At 49.4% G+C, this 20,000-nt stretch overlaps 2 protein-coding genes across 2 annotated transcripts in view; one reads left to right on the top strand and one right to left on the bottom strand.

Annotated features, from left to right (window-relative positions):
• Positions 1-1,723: 1,723 nt before the first annotated feature.
• LOC123755002 (uncharacterized) overlaps positions 1,724-20,000 on the top strand; it is a 44,594-nt gene continuing 26,317 nt past the window's right edge. The window contains exon 1 of the mRNA XM_069332804.1: positions 1,724-1,861. The gene's annotated coding sequence lies outside the window, so the exon portion shown is untranslated. The remainder of the gene's footprint in view (positions 1,862-20,000) is intronic.
• Positions 7,244-13,613, bottom strand: LOC138369336 (hepatitis A virus cellular receptor 1-like). The gene is made up of 2 exons (XM_069332573.1): positions 12,540-13,613; positions 7,244-7,384 (listed from the first exon to the last, which is right to left on the bottom strand). Exons 1-2 carry the CDS (start codon positions 13,611-13,613, stop codon positions 7,244-7,246), a joined length of 1,215 nt encoding a protein of 404 aa, XP_069188674.1.

The following is a 20,000-nucleotide window of genomic DNA, read 5'->3' as shown; positions in this document are numbered from 1 at the left end:
TGTATGTATGTATGTATGTATGTATGTATGCATGTATGTATGTATGTATGTATGTATGTATGTATGTATGTATGTATGTATGAATGTATGTATGTATGTATGTATGCTTCTAAGCTTATATTATTCATGTTCGTAAGTAAACAGTTTATTATATAAAAAGTGTTTTCTAACAAAAATAATTTAAAAATTAAACGGCTGACATAAATCAATGTCTATGACAAAAATTTAGAAATAAAAATAAAAATATCCATTATAATATATATATATATATATATATATATATATATATATATATATATATATATATATATATATATATATAGGCGCCTCTACCATGAAAATTTATCATTGTGAGTGTATTTCAAATCGACTATTTTTCTACTTTAAATTAATATTTTATATTAGATTCTTTCGCAGTGTTAGGTTTAGGTTTAGTGTTGAAACTCCTTTGGCAATTATTGGTGTCTGTTGTCCGTGGCTGAAACATTTAAAGGGGTGCGATTCGAACACACGACGTAAGGGAAGCACTGTTCGGGAAAAATTTGAACATCACCAATTGAGTTGTGTGTACAACCCGTCCTTAGAACAAGTCCATTCCATCCAGCGGTCAAACCATGAGCGGACAGCATGCTGGACTTGTGATCCTGTGTGGTCCCGGGTTCGATCCCGGGCGCCGGAAAGAAACACTTTGCAGAGTTTCTTTCATCCTATGCCCCTGTTACCTAGCAGTAAAATAGGTACCTGGGTTTTAGTCAGCTGTCACGGGCTGCTTCCTGGGGGTGGAGGCCTGGTCGAGGACCGGGCCGCGGGGACACTAAAGCCCCAAAATCATCTCAAGATAACCTCAAGATCCCAAAGACTCATTCAACAATTTTAACATACTGTTCATTCAAAACAGTTATTTTTTGTAAATATAAATTAATATTGTTATTTATTAGTATTCCGTACATATTTAGGCATTTGTTAGGTTAGGTGTTTAGGTTCTGTTGGCGATTATTTGTATTTGTAGTACGTGGGTGAAGCATTTACAGCGTTGTGGTTCGAACAAAAGTCGTCAGTGAAGCACTTGTTCCGGAAGTGTTCGAACGTCATCAGTTGTGAGTCGTGTGTAACCCGTTTTTCATTCATAAACAGCTGGGGGGTTTGGCGGGTGCTTGGAATGGAGTTTGACCTTTGTTTATGAGGACGGGCTGGTGTAACAGCCCGTCCTCATCAACAAAGGCCAGATACTCATTAATCCACGCGCCAAATCCCTTGTTTATGAATGAAACCGGTTCACACACGACTCACAACTGATGACGTTCGAACACTTCCGGAACAAGTGCTTCACTGACGACTTTTGTTCGAACCACAACGCTGTAAATGCTTCACTCACGTTACTACAAATACAAATAATCGCCAACAGAACCTAAACACTTAACCTAATCTACGCCTAACTAGACAGAACTAAATATATAATGTTCTCATGTAAATCAGAAAATTGTTTGTTCTCAAATAAATGAGAACAAACCAATTTTTAACGCCCTTTAACATTACTTTAATACTTTAACATTAACGAATGTGTCTTGGGGGGGAACGGCTGCAGCTTTAACGAGCCTGGCCTGAGGACTCTGAGCAGCTCAGTTCGAATCCAAGTCTGGCAATATGAGTAAATTCTAAAATGTCAAGATCCAGTTCAAGACGAGAAATCAGTACAGTGAAGTTGCTGTAAGTGAAAAGGTGATCCATGGACCTGAACACGTCAGACACTGTAGAAGACACTATACAGGCGAGTGGTAAGCCTGTATGGTAAGATCTCTTACTATTGTGTTCACAGTTACGGTGTCTATGGTATCGTGAAGTATTCCCTGCGTATCCAAAGGTTAGTGTTCCAATAAATATTTATATATGTATCTGTTTATGTATGTATGTTCCAACAATTACAAAATATGCAGGCGATGAGTCACAATAACGTGGTTAATGTATCTCTTGACCAGACCACACACTAGAAGGTGAAGGGACGACGACGTTTCGGTCCGTCCTGGACCATCGATCGACTTGAGAATGGTCCAGGACGGACCGAAACGTCGTCGTCCCTTCACCTTCTAATGTGTGGTCTGGTCAAGAATTACAAAATAAAAATCACGACTGATTTGATATCGAAAGATAACTATTTTTTTTTTAAATAAGCTCCTACGTGATAATGGTTATTGTAAAGAGAATACGGATACGATAACCTATATTACCCAAATGGGAAAAATCGTATGTAAGAAATCTTTCTCGGGACTATGTAAATTTTGTGTCGATTTTAAACTAACTTTTTTTTTCTAAATGTGGCTGTGTGAACTTATTGATGTGTTACTGTGTCACTCGTGTGTGTGTGCCTCTCTGCTCATCTGATGCATCTGCTCACCTCACAACACCATAACACCACCACACCACCACCACCACACCGCCACCACCGCCACCACCACCACACCGCCACCACCACCACACCGCCACCACCACCACCACACCACCACCACCACCACCACACCACCACCATCACACCACCACCACCACACCATCACTACCACACCACAACCACAACCACACCACCACCACCACCATCACACCACACCGCCACCATCGCTACACCACCACCGCCACACCACCACCACCACCACCACCACACCACCACACCAGCACCACCACCGCCACCACCACCACTACACCGCCACCACCACCACTACACCGCCACCACCACACCACCACCACCACACCACCACCACACCACCACACCACCACCACCACCACACCACCACACCACCACCACCACCACACCACCACCACCCCACCACCACCACACCACCACCACATCACCACCACCACCACCACCACCACACCACCACCACCACCACCACCACCACATCACCACCACCACACCACCACCACACCACCACCACCCCCACCACCACCACCACCACACCACCACCACCACACCACCACACCACCACCACCACCACCACACCACCACCACAACAGTTTAGCAACAATTGCAGGCAGTCACTAATTAAGGCAACTGCATTTACCAAACATGAGAATATTGTTTAATATCAAGAGTTGCGCCAACTCCCCCCCTTCCCCCCCTACCACCCCCTACCACCCCCTACCACCCCTCCCCCCCCACCTCCTTGTTATGCCAGCACCAGGACTGGTATAATATATACATATATACTTATTATATATACATATTTATTATATACCAGGCTTGTATCGAGGTCCCCCCCCCAAGGAACACCTACTGACTCTCCCCAGAAGGCAACCCCCACAACAGTTGCCTAACTCCCGGCTACCCTATTTACTACTGGGTGAACAGCGGCATTAGGTGAAAGGAAACGTCACTTACCCATTTCTGTCTCCCCCTGGGAAATGAGCTCGAAATTCCCGGTTGTAAGTCGAGAACGAAGCCTATTGTACTAAAAGTGGTCCGTGGCCCCCTAGCAGCACTAAACAGTGACCAATGGCCCGGATCGACACTATAAACAGTGGCCAATGGCCCGGATCGACACTGTAAACAGTGGCCAGTGGCCCCCATTTAGTCAAACGGTGGTCAGTGGCCCTAGAAAGGAAAATGAGAGAGAAAGTTACGCGGCATTATAACAATATCGATCTGGTGGATAAGACAATTAATAATTCAGAAAGTTTGAAGACTAATCTCGCAGGCATAAAGTGGTTGTGAAAGTTTAATTTAACCTTCCTCGCCGGGATCAGCCGCCGCTAATACGTCTGAAATCAGATCTGGCTGAGCGATAAAGCAAGTCTGAAACAGTCTTAAATGCTCGGTCATCAGACCATCGCAGGAAAAGCGATACCATGAGGTGCGTGTATCATTCTAAGGTGCTGAGTGTGGGGCTGATAGTGGGGCTGATAACGTATCTCTAGCCCTGTGTGTGGGGGGGCCAAGCCAACCCAACTCGTTTATGATAAGCGCACCAGAGCCGTTTTTTTAGAATTTCTCATTTGGCGGAAAATCTTTACATTCTGGAGGCTTTGACCAACTGATCGACGAATTCCACGGCTTGCATGTTGTGGTGTGGAGTGGGGGTGGGGGTGGGGGGTGCTGGTGAGGGGGGTACATCAACACACACACCTGTGAGGGGGCTACATCAACACACACACCTGTGAGGGGGGTGTACATCAACACTCACACCTGTAACACCTGGCTGGAATTAGCTTCAACAACGTTCGCAGAATCTCGAGTCCCGTTTTCTGTCACATGCTCGTTATTAAGCAAAAGAAAAATCGTTCCGATGTTTGAGTGATGTAAACAGTCGAGTATTTTCCGCGGAAATCTGAACGGAATATTTTCCCTGTAAATGAGGACAGAAACCAGGAGACGGCGACGATGTTGGGGCTATGACGGGAGGGGTAGAAATGTCGGTGGAGGGGAGATGTGGGGGGTAGAAATGTCGGTGGAGGGGAGATGTGGGGGGGTAGAAATGTCGGTGGAGGGGAGATGTGGGGGAGATGGGGAGTAGTGGGGAGTTGGGGGGTTGTGTAGAGGGAGAGAGAAACGCATGGAATGGGACTCAGAGCCGCGACGAGAGAGAGGGGGCGCTCTGACGAGGGAGGAAGAGGATATAAATCTACAGGATACTATACAGAAGGAGTCATGGCTCCCATGCAAGGCGGCTCCTGGGGTCTACTCCAACGCTCCCTCTCGCATCTTCGTCCATCTGACGCTGGAAAACTCTCAGAGACTTCTATAATGTTACTAGATCAGATCTTCCGCAGATCTGCAACCTAACCGGTCTTGCTTATTTATCAAGACGCCACAACAACGGGTGTAATGCATACATGCCACAGAAGAGAAGATGGCGGCTTCCTGCCTGGCACCACCCCTGATAACCTCCAGTGTCGGTAGAAACTTAAGATATACCTGGAGCCTCGGTCTCTTCCTCGCTCCTGCTCTTCTACCTGAGCCTCTGCAGCCTGCAAGAGGCTAGCTGCAGAGGCCACAGCCTCTCCCCGTCCTCGGTCATGTACCATGTATACCGGAGGCTTCACTGAGAAGTGCCGAGCGGCCGCAGTGACCGGCAGTGTTGTAATGAAGCCTGGAGGAGCACCGCGTCCTTGCCCTTCAACACCGCGATATTACTGTCATTCACAGCAAGCTCCGGCCACAGCGCCAGACGCACGCTCGCCACACCTGGCGTACCACAGTGTCTCTGTGGTAGTGGACGCCGGACGCTGCCCAACCTCCTCCTGGTGAAACAGGTCCACTGGCATCCACTAATATCGGGAATTACTTTGCTTTGTTAAAATAGTTCTCCAGACTGGATAACACTGTGAAATACCTCTCATGCAGGTGTTGGGGAGTGTCGCAGCTCCCTTGTAGTCTGTCGAAGAACTCTTACAGGCGTCCCCAGCTGGGGGACTGGTGGAGGGAGGCGTCCCCAGCTGGGAGACAGGTGGAGGGAGGCGTCCCCAGCTGGGGGACTGGTGGAGGGAGGCGTCCCCAGCTGGGAGACTGGTGGAGGGAGGCGTCCCCAGCTGGGAGACTGGTGGAGGGAGGCGTCCCCAGCTGGGAGACTGGTGGAGGGAGGCGTCCCCAGCTGGGAGACTGGTGGAGGGAGGCGTCCCCAGCTGGGGGACTGGTGGAGGGAGGCGTCCCCAGCTGGGAGACTGGTGGAGGGAGGCGTCCCCAGCTGGGAGACTGGTGGAGGGAGGCGTCCCCAGCTGGGAGACTGGTGGAGGGAGGCGTCCCCAGCTGGGAGACTGGTGGAGGGAGGCGTCCCCAGCTGGGAGACTGGTGGAGGGAGGCGTCCCCAGCTGGGAGACTGGTGGAGGGAGGCGTCCCCAGCTGGGAGACTGGTGGAGGGAGGCGTCCCCAGCTGGGAGACTGGTGGAGGGAGGCGTCCCCAGCTGGGAGACTGGTGGAGGGAGGCGTCCCCAGCTGGGAGACTGGTGGAGGGAGGCGTCCCCAGCTGGGAGACTGGTGGAGGGAGGCGTCCCCAGCTGGGAGACTGGTGGAGGGAGGCGTCCCCAGCTGGGAGACTGGTGGAGGGAGGCGTCCCCAGCTGGGAGACTGGTGGAGGGAGGCGTCCCCAGCTGGGAGACTGGTGGAGGGAGGCGTCCCCAGCTGGGGGACTGGTGAAGGGAAGCGTCCCCAGCTGGGAGACTGGTGGAGGGAGGCGTCCCCAGCTGGGAGACTGGTGGAGGGAGGCGTCCCCAGCTGGGAGACTGGTGAAGGGAAGCGTCCCCAGCTGGGAGACTGGTGAAGGGAAGCGTCCCCAGCTGGGAGACTGGTGGAGGTTCTCGCAGAGGTATAGGAAAACTCTGATGGAAATTGGTGGGAAGATTGTGTGGTGCTTTAGGAGGGAGGGAGGGGAATGAAGGGAGAGGGAGAGAGTGTGTGTGTGTGTGATGGAGTGAGAGATGGATGGAGGGCTGAAGGAGAGGATGAGGGAAGGAGACACACAGTAGGAAGGCCAACAAACGCTCGTAGATAAAAAAAATAGAAAAAAGGATAAACCCTTTTGTAGAGAGAAACAAGCAGCAGGAGAGAGAGAGAGAGAGAGAGAGAGAGAGAGAGAGAGAGAGAGGGGTAATGGTGATCCAGACACCCCCCATTCTCCCCGCCTCTCTCTCTCTCTCTCTCTCTCTCTCTCTCTCTCTCTCTCTCTCTCTCTCTCTCTCTCTCTCTCTCTCTCTCTCTCTCTCTCTCTCTCTCTCTCTCTCTCTCTCTCCGCACTCATTCTCACAACACACCTCCTCCCCAGCCAAAAGGAACGCGGCCGTCCACCACAAAAAGGAGGTTCTTCCTCCAATGTGAAATTTCTACCAAGCTTAAATGGTTTTCTGAAAGTTTCTCTTCGACCTGTTGAATTGTCTAGAGACCGGACGGAAGATGGAGGGAGGGGAGAAGATAGGAGAAGAGGGAGAGAGAGAGAGAGAGAGGAGATAAAAATAAAGCAGGTACACACGGTGTAGCTTCGCAAATGTTTTTCCTGCTGCCCGAGTACCTTTGTGAATACCCGAGTACCGTTGTGTATGCCTATGTACTCCCAGTTGCGGCGTCCCTCACAGTGGTGTCTCTCACAGCGACGTCCCTCGACAGTGGCATCCCTTAAGTGACGTCCTACTTTTCCCGCGCTGGATGTCACTGTTCAGTTGTTGAGCTGTTGTGATAATACATTAATGTCTGCAAAATACACCTGAACAACAGCCTTTGACATATCATACCAGTGTACCAGTCGCCATGGATCCCTCCAGTATAATCTTATACATATATAGGAGTATCTGCCATTATCCACAGGCTTGTCGCATCGTAACTTGAAGTATCTGTATCTGGGAGACCCAGGCCAGGAGAGTGGCCTTGCAGGAGGCCGTGACGTGTCGCGCCGCCTGGCAAGTGACCGCTCTCGCAACAAAATATATTATTACCGCCTGTGTTAACATGAGCGCTGTCAGCACCCACACTCCCTGGAGAAATTATAGACGAGCAGAGGCGCGACACCATCACTGGCGGCTGGCAGGGAGGGAGGGAGAGAGAGGGAGTGAGAGAGAGTGAGAGGGAGAGAGAGAGAGAGAGAGAGGGAGAGGAAGGGAGGGAGAGTGAATGAGGAAGAAGCCTACGTTAGGATTACGGCTCTTAGACAACAGTCCTAATTGGGACCTGAGCACCAGTACAAATAACATGCATGTGTGCTCGTGCGCTTGTCTGAAAGATCTGATTAACTGTCCAGGTCACCGCTGCTGATTCATTCCCAGGCGTCCTGGCCTCTCCCACCTCAAGGCTCTGCTCACCACCTCCAATACCTCTTGACTGATCAGTTGATTGATAGTTGAGAGGCAGGCCCAAAGAACCGAAGCTCAACCCCCCGCCAAGCATAACTAGACGAGTGCTTGAGATACGGGTCGACCACGTGTTACTAAATATCTTTTTTTTCGAACTAAAGCGAGTTCGACAACGCCGCCTCCAGATCCTCAGACGTATGTCGCATGTCCGAAGGAATGCAGTCGAAACCTCCTCTCTTGATCATACCTAGAAGAACACACCAAAGACAGACAGACAGGGGAAGTTGGAGATCTTACCCACCGTCTCCCGCGGCGACATTCTCACTCTCCCAGGTCTTGGCCAACTGCTGCCCCCCCCCCCACCACCACCCTCACCCCCTTCTACCTTAATTACTCTGACTTAACTAGCAGTCCGACGCCGGGGAGTCTTCAGTGAAGGCTTAAATATTCTCAACGACACGTCAGTGTTGGGAACTGATAAATTGTTTAGTAACTAGAGGGCTCTCTCTGTCTCTCTCTCTCTCTCTCTCTCTCTCTCTCTCTCTCTCTCTCACTCTCACTCTCACTCTCACTCTCACTCTCACTCTCACTCTCACACACACACACACACACACACACACACACACACACACACACAAACCAGCCGGGGCTCTACGACGCAATAATTAATATTAGAGAAGAAAGGTTGTTGATCAGTGCGGGGTGAAGGTCATGTTAGGGCGGCCAATGGCCTCTCTTGCCACCTCTCAACCAATCACAGCCACGAATCAACAGGTCGCGTGTAGCTTATGCCCCAATCATGGGGCCAGGCTTCTCTAACCATATCCTCCAATTGCAGACATGACCCATCTCCCGACCAACAAGAAGCCCGCCAATCACCGCGTAGCTTCACCACACTCGCCAAACCATCGTCGTCCATTACCAAACACTCACAGATAGAGGAGAGAGAGGTGCCAGGGGTGCCAGGGGGGCCAGGGGGTGCCCAGTTAGCCATTTTAACATTCAATAAAAAGCCACTTAAGGAGATCCCACTGAGTAATCCACTTGCATGAAGGATAACATAAATTAAGACCACTTACCACGTTCCTGCTTACATTCCCACTCACAGATTCCTGCTCAAATCAGTAATCAGAGGACAGTTCCCATATGTGTTGTTTACAAGTCGAACACTTGGGTGCATATCCATACTTGTGTTATGACTGTCGTACACAACCGGCCAGTGTTGTCGTGCTCACTACATTGTCATTCCCGTCGTCATTACGGACTGATTTATCTCCCAGGACCCACGAGTGGGACTCTTGATGTGACCAGGACCCACGAGTGAGACTCTTGACGGGACCAGGACCCACGAGTGGGACTCTTGATGTGACCAGGACCCACGAGTGGGACTCTTGACGGGACCAGGACCCACGAGTGGGACTCTTGACGGGACCAGGACCCACGAGTGGGACTCTTGACGGGACCAGGACCCACGAGTGGGACTCACAAGCAAGACTGCAATAATGAGGCGCAGAAGTCAACAGCAGCACATTAGACAAATTGGTCAAAGCTGTTTCTTAATTTGGAGACATGAGGGTAGGAGGAGGGGGGGGGGGTGGAGAAGGAAGAGGATGTAGTGGGGGAGAGGAAGAGGAGGTAGAGGAAGGAAGAGGAGGTAGAGGGGGAGGAAGCGGAGGTAGAGGAAGAAAAAGAGAAAAAAGTGAGAAGTTTTGAGGGAAGATGAAGAATTTAGAGAGAAGAAGAATGAATGAGTGTCGGAAAAAGTTTCACCCTACGGGCTGTCTGTGTGCGTGTGTGTGCGTGCGTGTGTGTGAGTGAGACCTACCCCCGTACTGCCCTGTAGTGTCCTGCCTTCAACACCAGAGACGACCACGACCTAACCCCACCCCGGTACACCCCGCACCAACGGTACGTGAAGAGGGTGAGGCAAGGCTGGTGCAGGTGGCCCCTGGCGACGCCTTCACTATCCACGCGGCTCTTGATCACTATCATTACTGTATCCAACTTCTACACTTTCTTTTAGTTTATCCCTCACACTCTCTCCCTCTCTCTCCCTCTCTCTCCCTCACTTTCCCTCCCTTCCTCCCTGCTCCATTGCTGGCCCCTTCTCACTCATTCTCCCTCTTCATTTTCAATATCCCTGAAATGCTTGCAAAAAAAAGTTGTATTTTGCGAACTTAAATGTAATGGTGAAGTTTATATTACTTGTCCAAGTTAGAGACGGTAGCGTTTTGTCGCGGAGACAGCGCCAAGATGATATGGGGGAGGGAGGAAGGGATGTAGGGAGGGAGGGAGGCTCTTATAGGGAGGGACGTTGAGAGGGAGGAAGATAGTGAGATATACTGAGATATATCTCACTACTATCCTATATGCGAGTATCTCATATATATATATTTACCGAGACACACTCAAATATATTGTAAAATGTTATTGTAATAAACAGGATTTTTTTTCCTATATCTTTATAAATCTCCCTGTGTGTAACCTTTCTACGTAAATCCCCTCAGAGACCCATCTTCTCCCCTACCTTTCCCCTACCCTCGACCTACCCACCTACCCTACACCCACCCTACACCTACCCACCTACCCTACACCCACCCTACACCTACCCACCTACCCTACACCCACCCTACACCTACCCACCTACCCTACACCCACCCTACACCTACCCACCTAGTCAGTGAGATACAGCTTCACTCTGAGGTCATCTCCTGCCACTGTCGCTTCTCAAACTCCTCTGCCTGTCTTTATTCACTCCTTGGGAGGCTGAGTTCTCATTTTCTCTAAAGATTATGAGGATCAGGGGCATGGATGTATGTGTGAGAGAGAGAGAGAGAGAGAGAGAGAGAGAGAGAGAGAGAGAGAGAGAGAGAGAGAGAGAGAGAGAGAGAGAGAGAGAGAGAGAGAGAGAGAGAAAGGAGGGCGGGGAGTATAAGATACCCTTTTTAATGTAACAAAATGCTTCACTCAGAGGGAGTGGAAAGATAACCTGGCTATCACTAGAGATAGCAGAGGGTGTGGCGTCGCCCGCCAGCGGTGCAAGTGTCGGCCTCCAGGTGTGGCAGCTGTGGCAACTCCACAACTGTCAAAGGCAGGTGTCTGATCACCCGTCAGCGTGTCATCATTGGTGCGTGTCCAGGGTGTGGCAGGAAGTGTCCGTGTCTCAGGGCGTGGCAGGAAGTGTCCGTGTCCAGGGTGTGGCAGGAAGTGTCCGTGTCACAGGGTGTGGCCGGAGATGAACACTGACAGAATCGTCTGAGAATGGCAGTGACAGGAGGAGGAGAATACGAAGGACAGTGAAGTCGTCTGGGGAAATGTTCCCACCTGCCAGCAGGACTTGGAGCAAGTCCAGTGAAGGTGTCTGGGGGATAAGTCGGGCTAGGAGACCGGGACGACCTGGCTAGGAGGCGGGAACGACTTGGCTAGCAGAGAGAGAGAGAGGGGGAGGGGAGAGAGAGATAGTGAGAAGGGGGATGGGTAGGGGGGTACACACATCCATCCTCCACTCGCCAAAAAAGACTCACGGAAGCTCTTGAATATTCAGGAGAGGATTTGGCCTTAATGCAAAAGCCTGGCCTGAGAGTGAAAGCCTGGCCGACGAGGAGTGTGCTGAAGGAATTATCTCTCCAGCTCCCACGGGACCACGGAAGCTCCGGACCCCACCACCACCACCACCACCACCAACCTCCACAGGTAGAAAAACCACCAACAGCCGCACGCACAAATTGGTATGCAAATTAGGGTCTGTAATACCTGCTCAAGCGGGTCTTTTCTATCCGGGGGTTCACCAGCGGCTGGGGCAGTTGGGGGCGTAGGAGAGGAGACGGGATGACGGAGGAGAAGAAAGCGACAGGAAATGAGGAAAGGTGGAAGAGTTGAAGCAGGATTAGGCAAGAGATTCACAGAAATATAAGAGGTATGGTACACAGCATAGAGACGGGGGGGAGACAGCATAGAGACGGGGGGGGAGACAGCATAGAGACGGGGGGGGAGACAGCATAGAGACAGGGGGGAAGGGAGACAGCATAGATATGGAGGTCAATATCAACAAAATCGGGGCCTAAGTCTCTGAAATGCAGATTTTTGTGAATTTTGACATTGTCTCTCGAATTGTTCCAGTATTGGAGGCATTGGACAGTGGTGGTGATGGTGGTGTCAGAGGGCACCAGTAGAGGTGTGGTGATGGTGGTGTCAGAGGGCACCAGTAGAGGCGTGGTGATGGTGGTGTCAGAGGGCACCAGTAGAGGTGTGGTGATGGTGGTGTCAGAGGGTACCAGTAGAGGTGTGGTGATGGTGGTGTCAGAGGGCACCAGTAGAGGCGTGGTGATGGTGGTGTCAGAGGGCACCAGTAGAGGTGTGGTGATGGTGGTGTCAGAGGGCACCAGTAGAGGTGTGGTGATGGTGGTGTCAGAGGGCACCAGTAGAGGTGTGGTGATGGTGGTGTCAGAGGGCACCAGTAGAGGTGTGGTGATGGTGGTGTCAGAGGGCACCAGTAGAGGTGTGGTGATGGTGGTGTCAGAGGGCACCAGTAGAGGCGTGGTGATGGTGGTGTCAGAGGGCACCAGTAGAGGTGTGGTGATGGTGGTGTCAGAGGGCACCAGTAGAGGTGTGGTGATGGTGGTGTCAGAGGGCACCAGTAGAGGCGTGGTGATGGTGGTGTCAGAGGGCACCAGTAGAGGTGTGGTGATGGTGGTGTCAGAGGGCACCAGTAGAGGTGTGGTGATGGTGGTGTCAGAGGGCACCAGTAGAGGTGTGGTGATGGTGGTGTCAGAGGGCACCAGTAGAGGTGTGGTGATGGTGGTGTCAGAGGGCACCAGTAGAGGTGTGGTGATGGTGGTGTCAGAGGGCACCAGTAGAGGCGTGGTGATGGTGGTGTCAGAGGGCACCAGTAGAGGTGTGGTGATGGTGGTGTCAGAGGGCACCAGTAGAGGTGTGGTGATGGTGGTGTCAGAGGGCACCAGTAGAGGCGTGGTGATGGTGGTGTCAGAGGGCACGAGTAGAGGTGTGGTGATGGTGGTGTCAGAGGGCACCAGTAGAGGTGTGGTGATGGTGGTGTCAGAGGGCACCAGTAGAGGCGTGGTGATGGTGGTGTCAGAGGGCACCAGTAGAGGCGTGGTGATGGTGGTGTCAGAGGGCACCAGTAGAGGCGTGGTGATGGTGGTGTCAGAGGGCACCAGTAGAGGCGTGGTGCTGGTGGTGTCAGAGGGCACCAGTAGAGGTGTGGTGATGGTGGTGTCAGAGGGCACCAGTAGAGGTGTGGTGATGGTGGTGTCAGAGGGCACCAGTAGAGGCGTGGTGATGGTGGTGTCAGAGGGCACCAGTAGAGGCGTGGTGCTGGTGGTGTCAGAGGGCACCAGTAGAGGCGTGGTGCTGGTGGTGTCAGAGGGCACCAGTAGAGGCGTGGTGATGGTGGTGTCAGAGGGCACCAGTAGAGGCGTGGTGATGGTGGTGTCAGAGGGCACCAGTAGAGGCGTGGTGATGGTGGTGTCAGAGGGCACCAGTAGAGGCGTGGTGCTGGTGGTGTCAGAGGGCACCAGTAGAGGCGTGGTGCTGGTGGTGTCAGAGGGCACCAGTAGAGGCGTGGTGCCCTCCGTCTTGCCAGAACCAACAATAAGAAGTAATTTTAACTGTGGCCAAAACTTTTGCGAAATAAGATCACATTCGCGGTGTCTCGGGCTGATAACTGGAATGTTGCCGAGCCTCGCTGAGTCTCTCTCAGCCTCGCTGAGTCTCTCACAGCCTCGCTGAGTCTCTCTCAGCCTCGCTGAGTCTCTCTCAGCCTCGCTGAGTCTCTCTGAGGAAGGAAGTGGAGCAACATTGCAGCCTATGAGAGTTGGCTCCTCTTCATTCATCTTCTGAATTTCCTTCACTTCCTTCTTTCTCTCTCCCTCATACTCGAACCTTCCTTCCCTCCCTCCCTCCCTCCCTCCCTCCCTCTCTGTCTCGTGGAAACAATATCACTATATAACATCCGACACGAACGGGCTCCTTGCTTCACGCTTCGAAAAACAAAAATGAAAATGCGTGTGCTGCACATCTTGAATTTCCTGTTGCAATATCTTGTGTGTTGGTGTACATGGAACTGGGTACGGGACCGGATGTATCCGGTGCCTGGGGGTTGGTGTGGGTGCCCGCGGGCGGCTGTGGGGGTCTGATGGTGTAGGTGTCCATGGTGTTGTGGGGGAGGATCTGTTGGGGTGTGTGTAGTGAGGTGGGGGTGTGTTTGTGTGGGATGTGAGAAGTGTTGTGGGGTTCTTATGAGTGGCGGAGGGTCTAGTGAGGAGGGGGGAGGGGTTGTGGGCATGGATATCTGTGGGGGGAGGGGTGAGGAGGGAAAGGGAGCCTGTGAGAGGTTGACAGGAAGCCTTCTGGCTCATGCGAGGAGCCATCTTCAGACAAATGAAGATCACTATATGATTACGTCGAGGGTAATCATGCAAAGTAAGTGAAACGCGGGTGTCAATATCCGTAGACTTTATTCTACTCGCCGTCCCACCGTCCTATTAAACTGCTTTTATCCTAAAATGGGGCGTTACCTTTTTATAATAATTGTGCCCAAAAAAATGGTTTTTAGGCTTTATATGAATAAATTATGATGTTGACCATTTATAGAAGACTTCGTTTGCAACACACACCAGCTGGGTGACCACTCGCAACAGGAATGGTCACCCCAAGGATCCCCTATGACCAGTTCTGTTGTTTATTTATGTGAATGACTTACCCACGGGATTGAGCTCGTTCATTGCAATGTTTGCAGACGACGGAAGGCTACTGATAATATATAAACGAAGGAGGATTGCAAAGAATTATTGAAAGACCGTAAACTCCTGAAATTGGCAGGTTGGCTAATGATTTTGACCTTTCTAAAAAGTATTTGGGAATGAAGGTGGTTAAAAAGAGGGAGAGGACACCACGAGGAAGAGACAGTTATAGGAATTCTGAAAGAAAAAGACTTGGGAATGCATTTGATTCCAGCACTAACACCTGAGACACAAATAAATAGCCTTCTATAGGCAGAATATGTGAAACTGGCAAACATTACAATGACAGTTAAAAATCTAAGTAATGACTCATTTTCAAGCCAATATATTTAGCCTTGAAGTCACCATCAGAACACCGAGCACCGGCCTGTACTCGGCTCCTCGTAAACCACAAAACTAAACTTTACACAAGCGGAGAAGTTTGCAACAAGACTTGTGCAGGAATTAAAAATATTTAAGGCAGACAATTACAGCTTCTTTAAATTGCGAGAAAATAAGATAAATGAACACATGCGGAAGCTGGAAACTCAAATGGGTCGACAGACTGTAAGGAAATACTCTGTTCGGCTGGTCAACAAGTAGAATAGACTAAAAGAAAAAGGTCGTGAAAACCACTTCCATCCGCAGCTTGATAGTCAGATATAACGAAAAATTCGAACGTCCGGAGAGTTAAAAAATAATGTACCAAAGATTCAACAAGACATGGAGGAAGGGGATGTAGAACTAGACTACATTACCCCCTCGTAGTCACTGTCAGATAAGCACACCACTTACAGCACTAACGTATAGCAATGTTAGTTCAGTCTCTAATACTACGATTTTAAGACGATAGTCTCCCCAGCTTGGGGCCTTCGTTTGTTAATTACTTACAGCGTTAGGACACGTGAGCGCTGCGCTCTCGTCTTAGGTCCTGACAACAGAGGTCAGGAGCACAGAGCTCCTTCCTGACAATAGAGGTCAGGACTGCAGAGCTCCTTCCTGACAATAGAGGTCAGGGCCACAGACCTTCTTCCTGACAATAGAGGTCAGGACCATAGAGCTCCCTCCTGACAATAGAGGTCAGGGCCACAGAGCTCCTTCCTGACAATAGAGTCCAGGGCCACAGAGCTCCTTCCTGACAATAGAGTCCAGGGCCACAGAGCTCCTTCCTGACAATAGAGTCCAGGGCCACAGAGCTCCTTCCTGACAATAGAGTCCAGAACGACAGAGCTCCTTCCTGACAATAGAGTCCAAGGCCAGAGAACTCCTTCCTGGCAATAGAGGTCAGGGCCATAGAGCTCTGGAAGTCTGATGAAGTGATGTGTACTCACATATATATGCTCACCTAGATGTACTCACCTATAGGTATTTGCCTACATGTAACCACCTACCTGTATTTAACTAATCTTGTGAGTCTGTACATGTGCTTACATATGTGTGTGCCTACAGGACAGAGTTTCTGCGCTTAAACCCCGAATTTCAGCCCCATGTTTCTAACTTCCTATCACACGTGCGTCGTGAAAGTGTAAGGAAATGTGAGTGCACAATCGCTTCGGCTAGATTATTCCTTTCTTCTTCATCGTCTGTGGTAATGGAAGCCTCTCATTCCAGTGTCATTCATTGCGAAATGTCCTTCCTTTCTACCCTGTTATTTACCTTAATTATTTTTCATATCTCTATCAGGCTTTTCTCTCTCTTTCTCTCTCTCTCTCTCTCTGTCTCTGTCTCTGTCTATCATTCTCTGTCTCTGTCTCTCTCTCTCTGTCTCTCTCTCTCTCTCTCTCTGTCTCTGTCTCTCTCTCTCTCTCTGTCTCTCTCTGTCTCTGTCTCTGTCTCTGTCTCTGTCTCTGTCTCTCTCTCCTCTCTCTCTCTCTCTCTCTCTCTCTCTCTCTCTCTCTCTCTCTCTCTCTCTCTCTCTCTCTCTCTCTCTCTCTTCAAACATAGTTGGCATCTTCACGTTTTCTTCGTACTTCATTCCATTTAATTCTGAGAAGAATTTCATTCCCAGCGTCTGAACCTTCTCAAGTATCTAACTGCTTTTTTAGTAAAGGCTTCCATGCCTTGAGTGCATACTCGTGGACTGGTCTCACGTAGGTAGTGCACATAATTATAAATGATTCCTTCTAGTGGTCGATGTTGGCTGATTAAATGCTGGCCAGTTTCGAGTTGATGTTATCCTATTTACGATATATGTTATCTTATAATCTGTTATCCTATTTCATTGTGCTGAGACTTGACGTTATATCTTGTCTTAGGTACATTTCTTTATTTCTAGAAGGTGTTCAGATGGTCTCCTGTTCCCTGTCCCTATTTTCATCATCTTTTACTCACTAGTATTGAAGTCCAGTAGATATTTCCAGAGAGAGAGAGAGAGAGAGAGAGAGAGAGAGAGAGAGAGAGAGAGAGAGAGAGAGAGAGAGAGAGAGGGGGAGAGAGAGAGAGGGGGAGAGAGAGAGAGAGAGAGAGAGAGAGAGAGAGAGAGAGAGAGAGAGAGAGAGAGAGAGAGAGAGAGAGAGAGAGAGAGAGAGAGAGAGAGAGAACAGGGAAGAGAGAAGAGAGAAAACTGAACACTGGAGCGAGACATGGTCAACAGGAGAGCGCTCAAGTGGGAAAGAAAATTGAGTTATGATGTTTTTTCTCTGCAACTGAACAGCAGATCTGTCGGACACGTGAGCACTGTGCGACACAGGGCGTGAGCACGCGCACGCGGGCGCTGGTCCACACGCACACTCTCGCGCGTGCACGGGTGAACGCCACGCACACTAACGCACGCGGGTGCGGGCTCACTCACACATGGATAAAGCAGAGGTAATAATAGAACAGGATTAGAGAGAATATCCCGGATATTATTGCAATAGTGGAAACAAACATAAAAGATATAATCTCGGATGTGATATTTCCAGGGGGATGCCCAGTTATAATATAACAAAAGAATCAAAGACAAGCAAGAGAGGGGGGGGGGGGTTGATATCTGCTTGATGGGGTTCTGGCAGTTCTTCTACTCCCCAAGCCCGGCCTGAGGCCAGGGACCAGATTCACGAAAGCACTTACGCAAGCACTTACGAACCTATACATCTTTTGTCAATCTTTGGCGGCTTTGTTTACAATTATTAAACAGTTAATGAGCTCCGAAGCCCCAGGAGGCTGCTTATAACAATAACCACAGTTGAATGGGAAGTTTTCATGCTTGTAAACTGTTTAATATATGTAATCAAAGCCGTCAAAGATTGAGGAAAGATGTACACGTTCGTAAGTACTTGCGTAAGTACTTTCGTGAATCTGGCCCCAGGATTGAAGGCTGGAAGGAGGCAATAGAGATTCACTCCAACTGAAACGTATGTGGAAGTTGAAGATTTTAATACAAAAATGATACACAGACACCACCATTGACACTCTGAAAGCAGATATAAAAGATATAGTGCTCTTCCAAACCTATAACCACCATTGTGTGCAAGAAATATGGGCAGCAAGATTAGTAAAATTCCAGAGAGGAACATTTCAAAACACCATATATGATCTTTCACTATATAATTGGATTAAAACAATGGTCATACGTCAAGAGAGAACGGGAGATTAGAGTGAAGGTGGGATCCTTGCACGAGACTGAGTGAGTACCTGGAAAATGCATATCCCTGGAAACACAAACCGGAACTGTCTCTATTTTCTGCTTGTTACAACGTGTAATAAAGTTGGTACATCCTGGCTTAACGTGCTTATGACGTATTAGAACGTTGTTACAACTTGCTATATTGGTTGTTATAACTGGTTAGGTGTTAAAGCTTGTTCGGACGTTGTACTAACGTCGTAGTTTCGGTGTGTGTATGGCGAGTGTGGTGTGGGAGGTGGATCTTAGTGGAAAGACACTCCAGGGAATGATGAATCAGGTCAAACGAAAATAAAGTGGCTGAAAAAGAGTCATGTCGACAATAAGGGTTTGAGAGAATACAACAGCCCAGTAGTAGAGAGAATACAACAGCCCAGTAGTAGAGAGAATACAACAGCCCAGTAGTAGAGAGAATACAACAGCCCAGTAGTAGAGAGAATACAACAGCCCAGTAGTAGAGAGAATACAACAGCCCAGTAGTAGAGAGAATACAACAGCCCAGTAGTAGAGAGAATACAACAGCCCGTGGCTCAGTAGACGATGCCGAAACGAAAAGCAGAAAGGAATAGGAAAAATACAACAGCTAAAAATAAACCCGGATCATATGCAACAGTTAGGAAGGAATACATAAAACACAAAAAAGAGTATCAGAAAAAAACTTATCAAATTACATTGCATCAAAAGCAAAAAAATCGAACGAAGTAGCTTCATAGTCATATAGGAGGAAAAGTTACCGAAAAATGAGTAAGTCTACGGTACCCACGCGCCATGTTTAAATACTCCCGCAGCTCTGTACATACGCAAAAACATTGCTTTAAGAACTAACTCTGAAAACTGATTCATGTCAACACTGTCTAGACTATAAACACGCCTCGAACCACAAGGACTCCCAACGTTACAGGCGGGAAAATCCTATTGAAACAAGAAATTACCAAAAACCAAGACAATCGACTTGAGAATGGTCCAGGACGGACCAAAACGTCGTCGTCCCTTCATTTTTCTAGTATGTGAGTTGGTCAATATACCAAAACCAACATTTCCCGGCCAACAATGTGTCACACAGCAGTAGTTTGTTTCCAAATAATGTTCATCACTTGTTGGCTGCCAGTAAATTTATGGAGTGGCCGGCCGCCAGCGACCGTCTCCGCCACAATACTCAATACGTCAATATTGATGGTCGCGGAGTAATTGGGGAGTGTGGAAAGCGCGAGTGATTAAATCATACGCGAGAAAGAGGGAAGAGAGAGAGAGAGAGAGAGGAGGTTTGTGAGAGTTACGAGTAGTGAAGGAGAGGCGAGAGAGAGAAAGAGAAGTAACTTGCTACTTGACACCACACTAGACAAAGGGTCGTGTACGCATAGGGTCGTACATCACCCAGATGCTAAGCGTCGTGTACGCATAGGGGTCGTACATCACCCAGATGCTAAGGGTCGTGTACGCGTAGAGTTGTACATCACCCAGACGCGAGGGGTTGATGTACGCGGTACGTGTGATGTTCACCCTTAGACGCTAAGGGGATGTACGACCTTTTACGTACATAACCCTTAGCGTCTGGGTGATGTTGTGCAATAACGATATGTAAATCACCAATGCACTCACCTCCAATCTGTAAATCACTAACGCACACTCCACCAATCTGTAAAACATAAATATTTTTGCACCATTAAGCACTACCATTTATTTCAGCTGTTGCTATTTGCTGTTCAAACAGATGACTTTGTGCTGTGTGTGATTTTTGTGGCCCTGAGTGCCAGAGTGTGATCTGTGGCCCTGAGTGCCAGAGTGTGATCTGTGGCCCTGAGTGCCAGAGTGTGATCTGTGGCCCTGAGTGCCAGAGTGTGATCTCTGTGGCCCTGAGTACCAGAGTGTGATCTGTGGCCCTGAGTGCCAGTGTG

The sequence above is a fragment of the Procambarus clarkii genome, chromosome 28 (assembly GCF_040958095.1).
Source record: "Procambarus clarkii isolate CNS0578487 chromosome 28, FALCON_Pclarkii_2.0, whole genome shotgun sequence".
Taxonomy (NCBI): domain Eukaryota; kingdom Metazoa; phylum Arthropoda; class Malacostraca; order Decapoda; family Cambaridae; genus Procambarus; species Procambarus clarkii.
The sequence above is the reverse complement of the archived record's forward strand: the minus strand, read 5'-3'. Positions and strand labels throughout refer to the sequence as shown.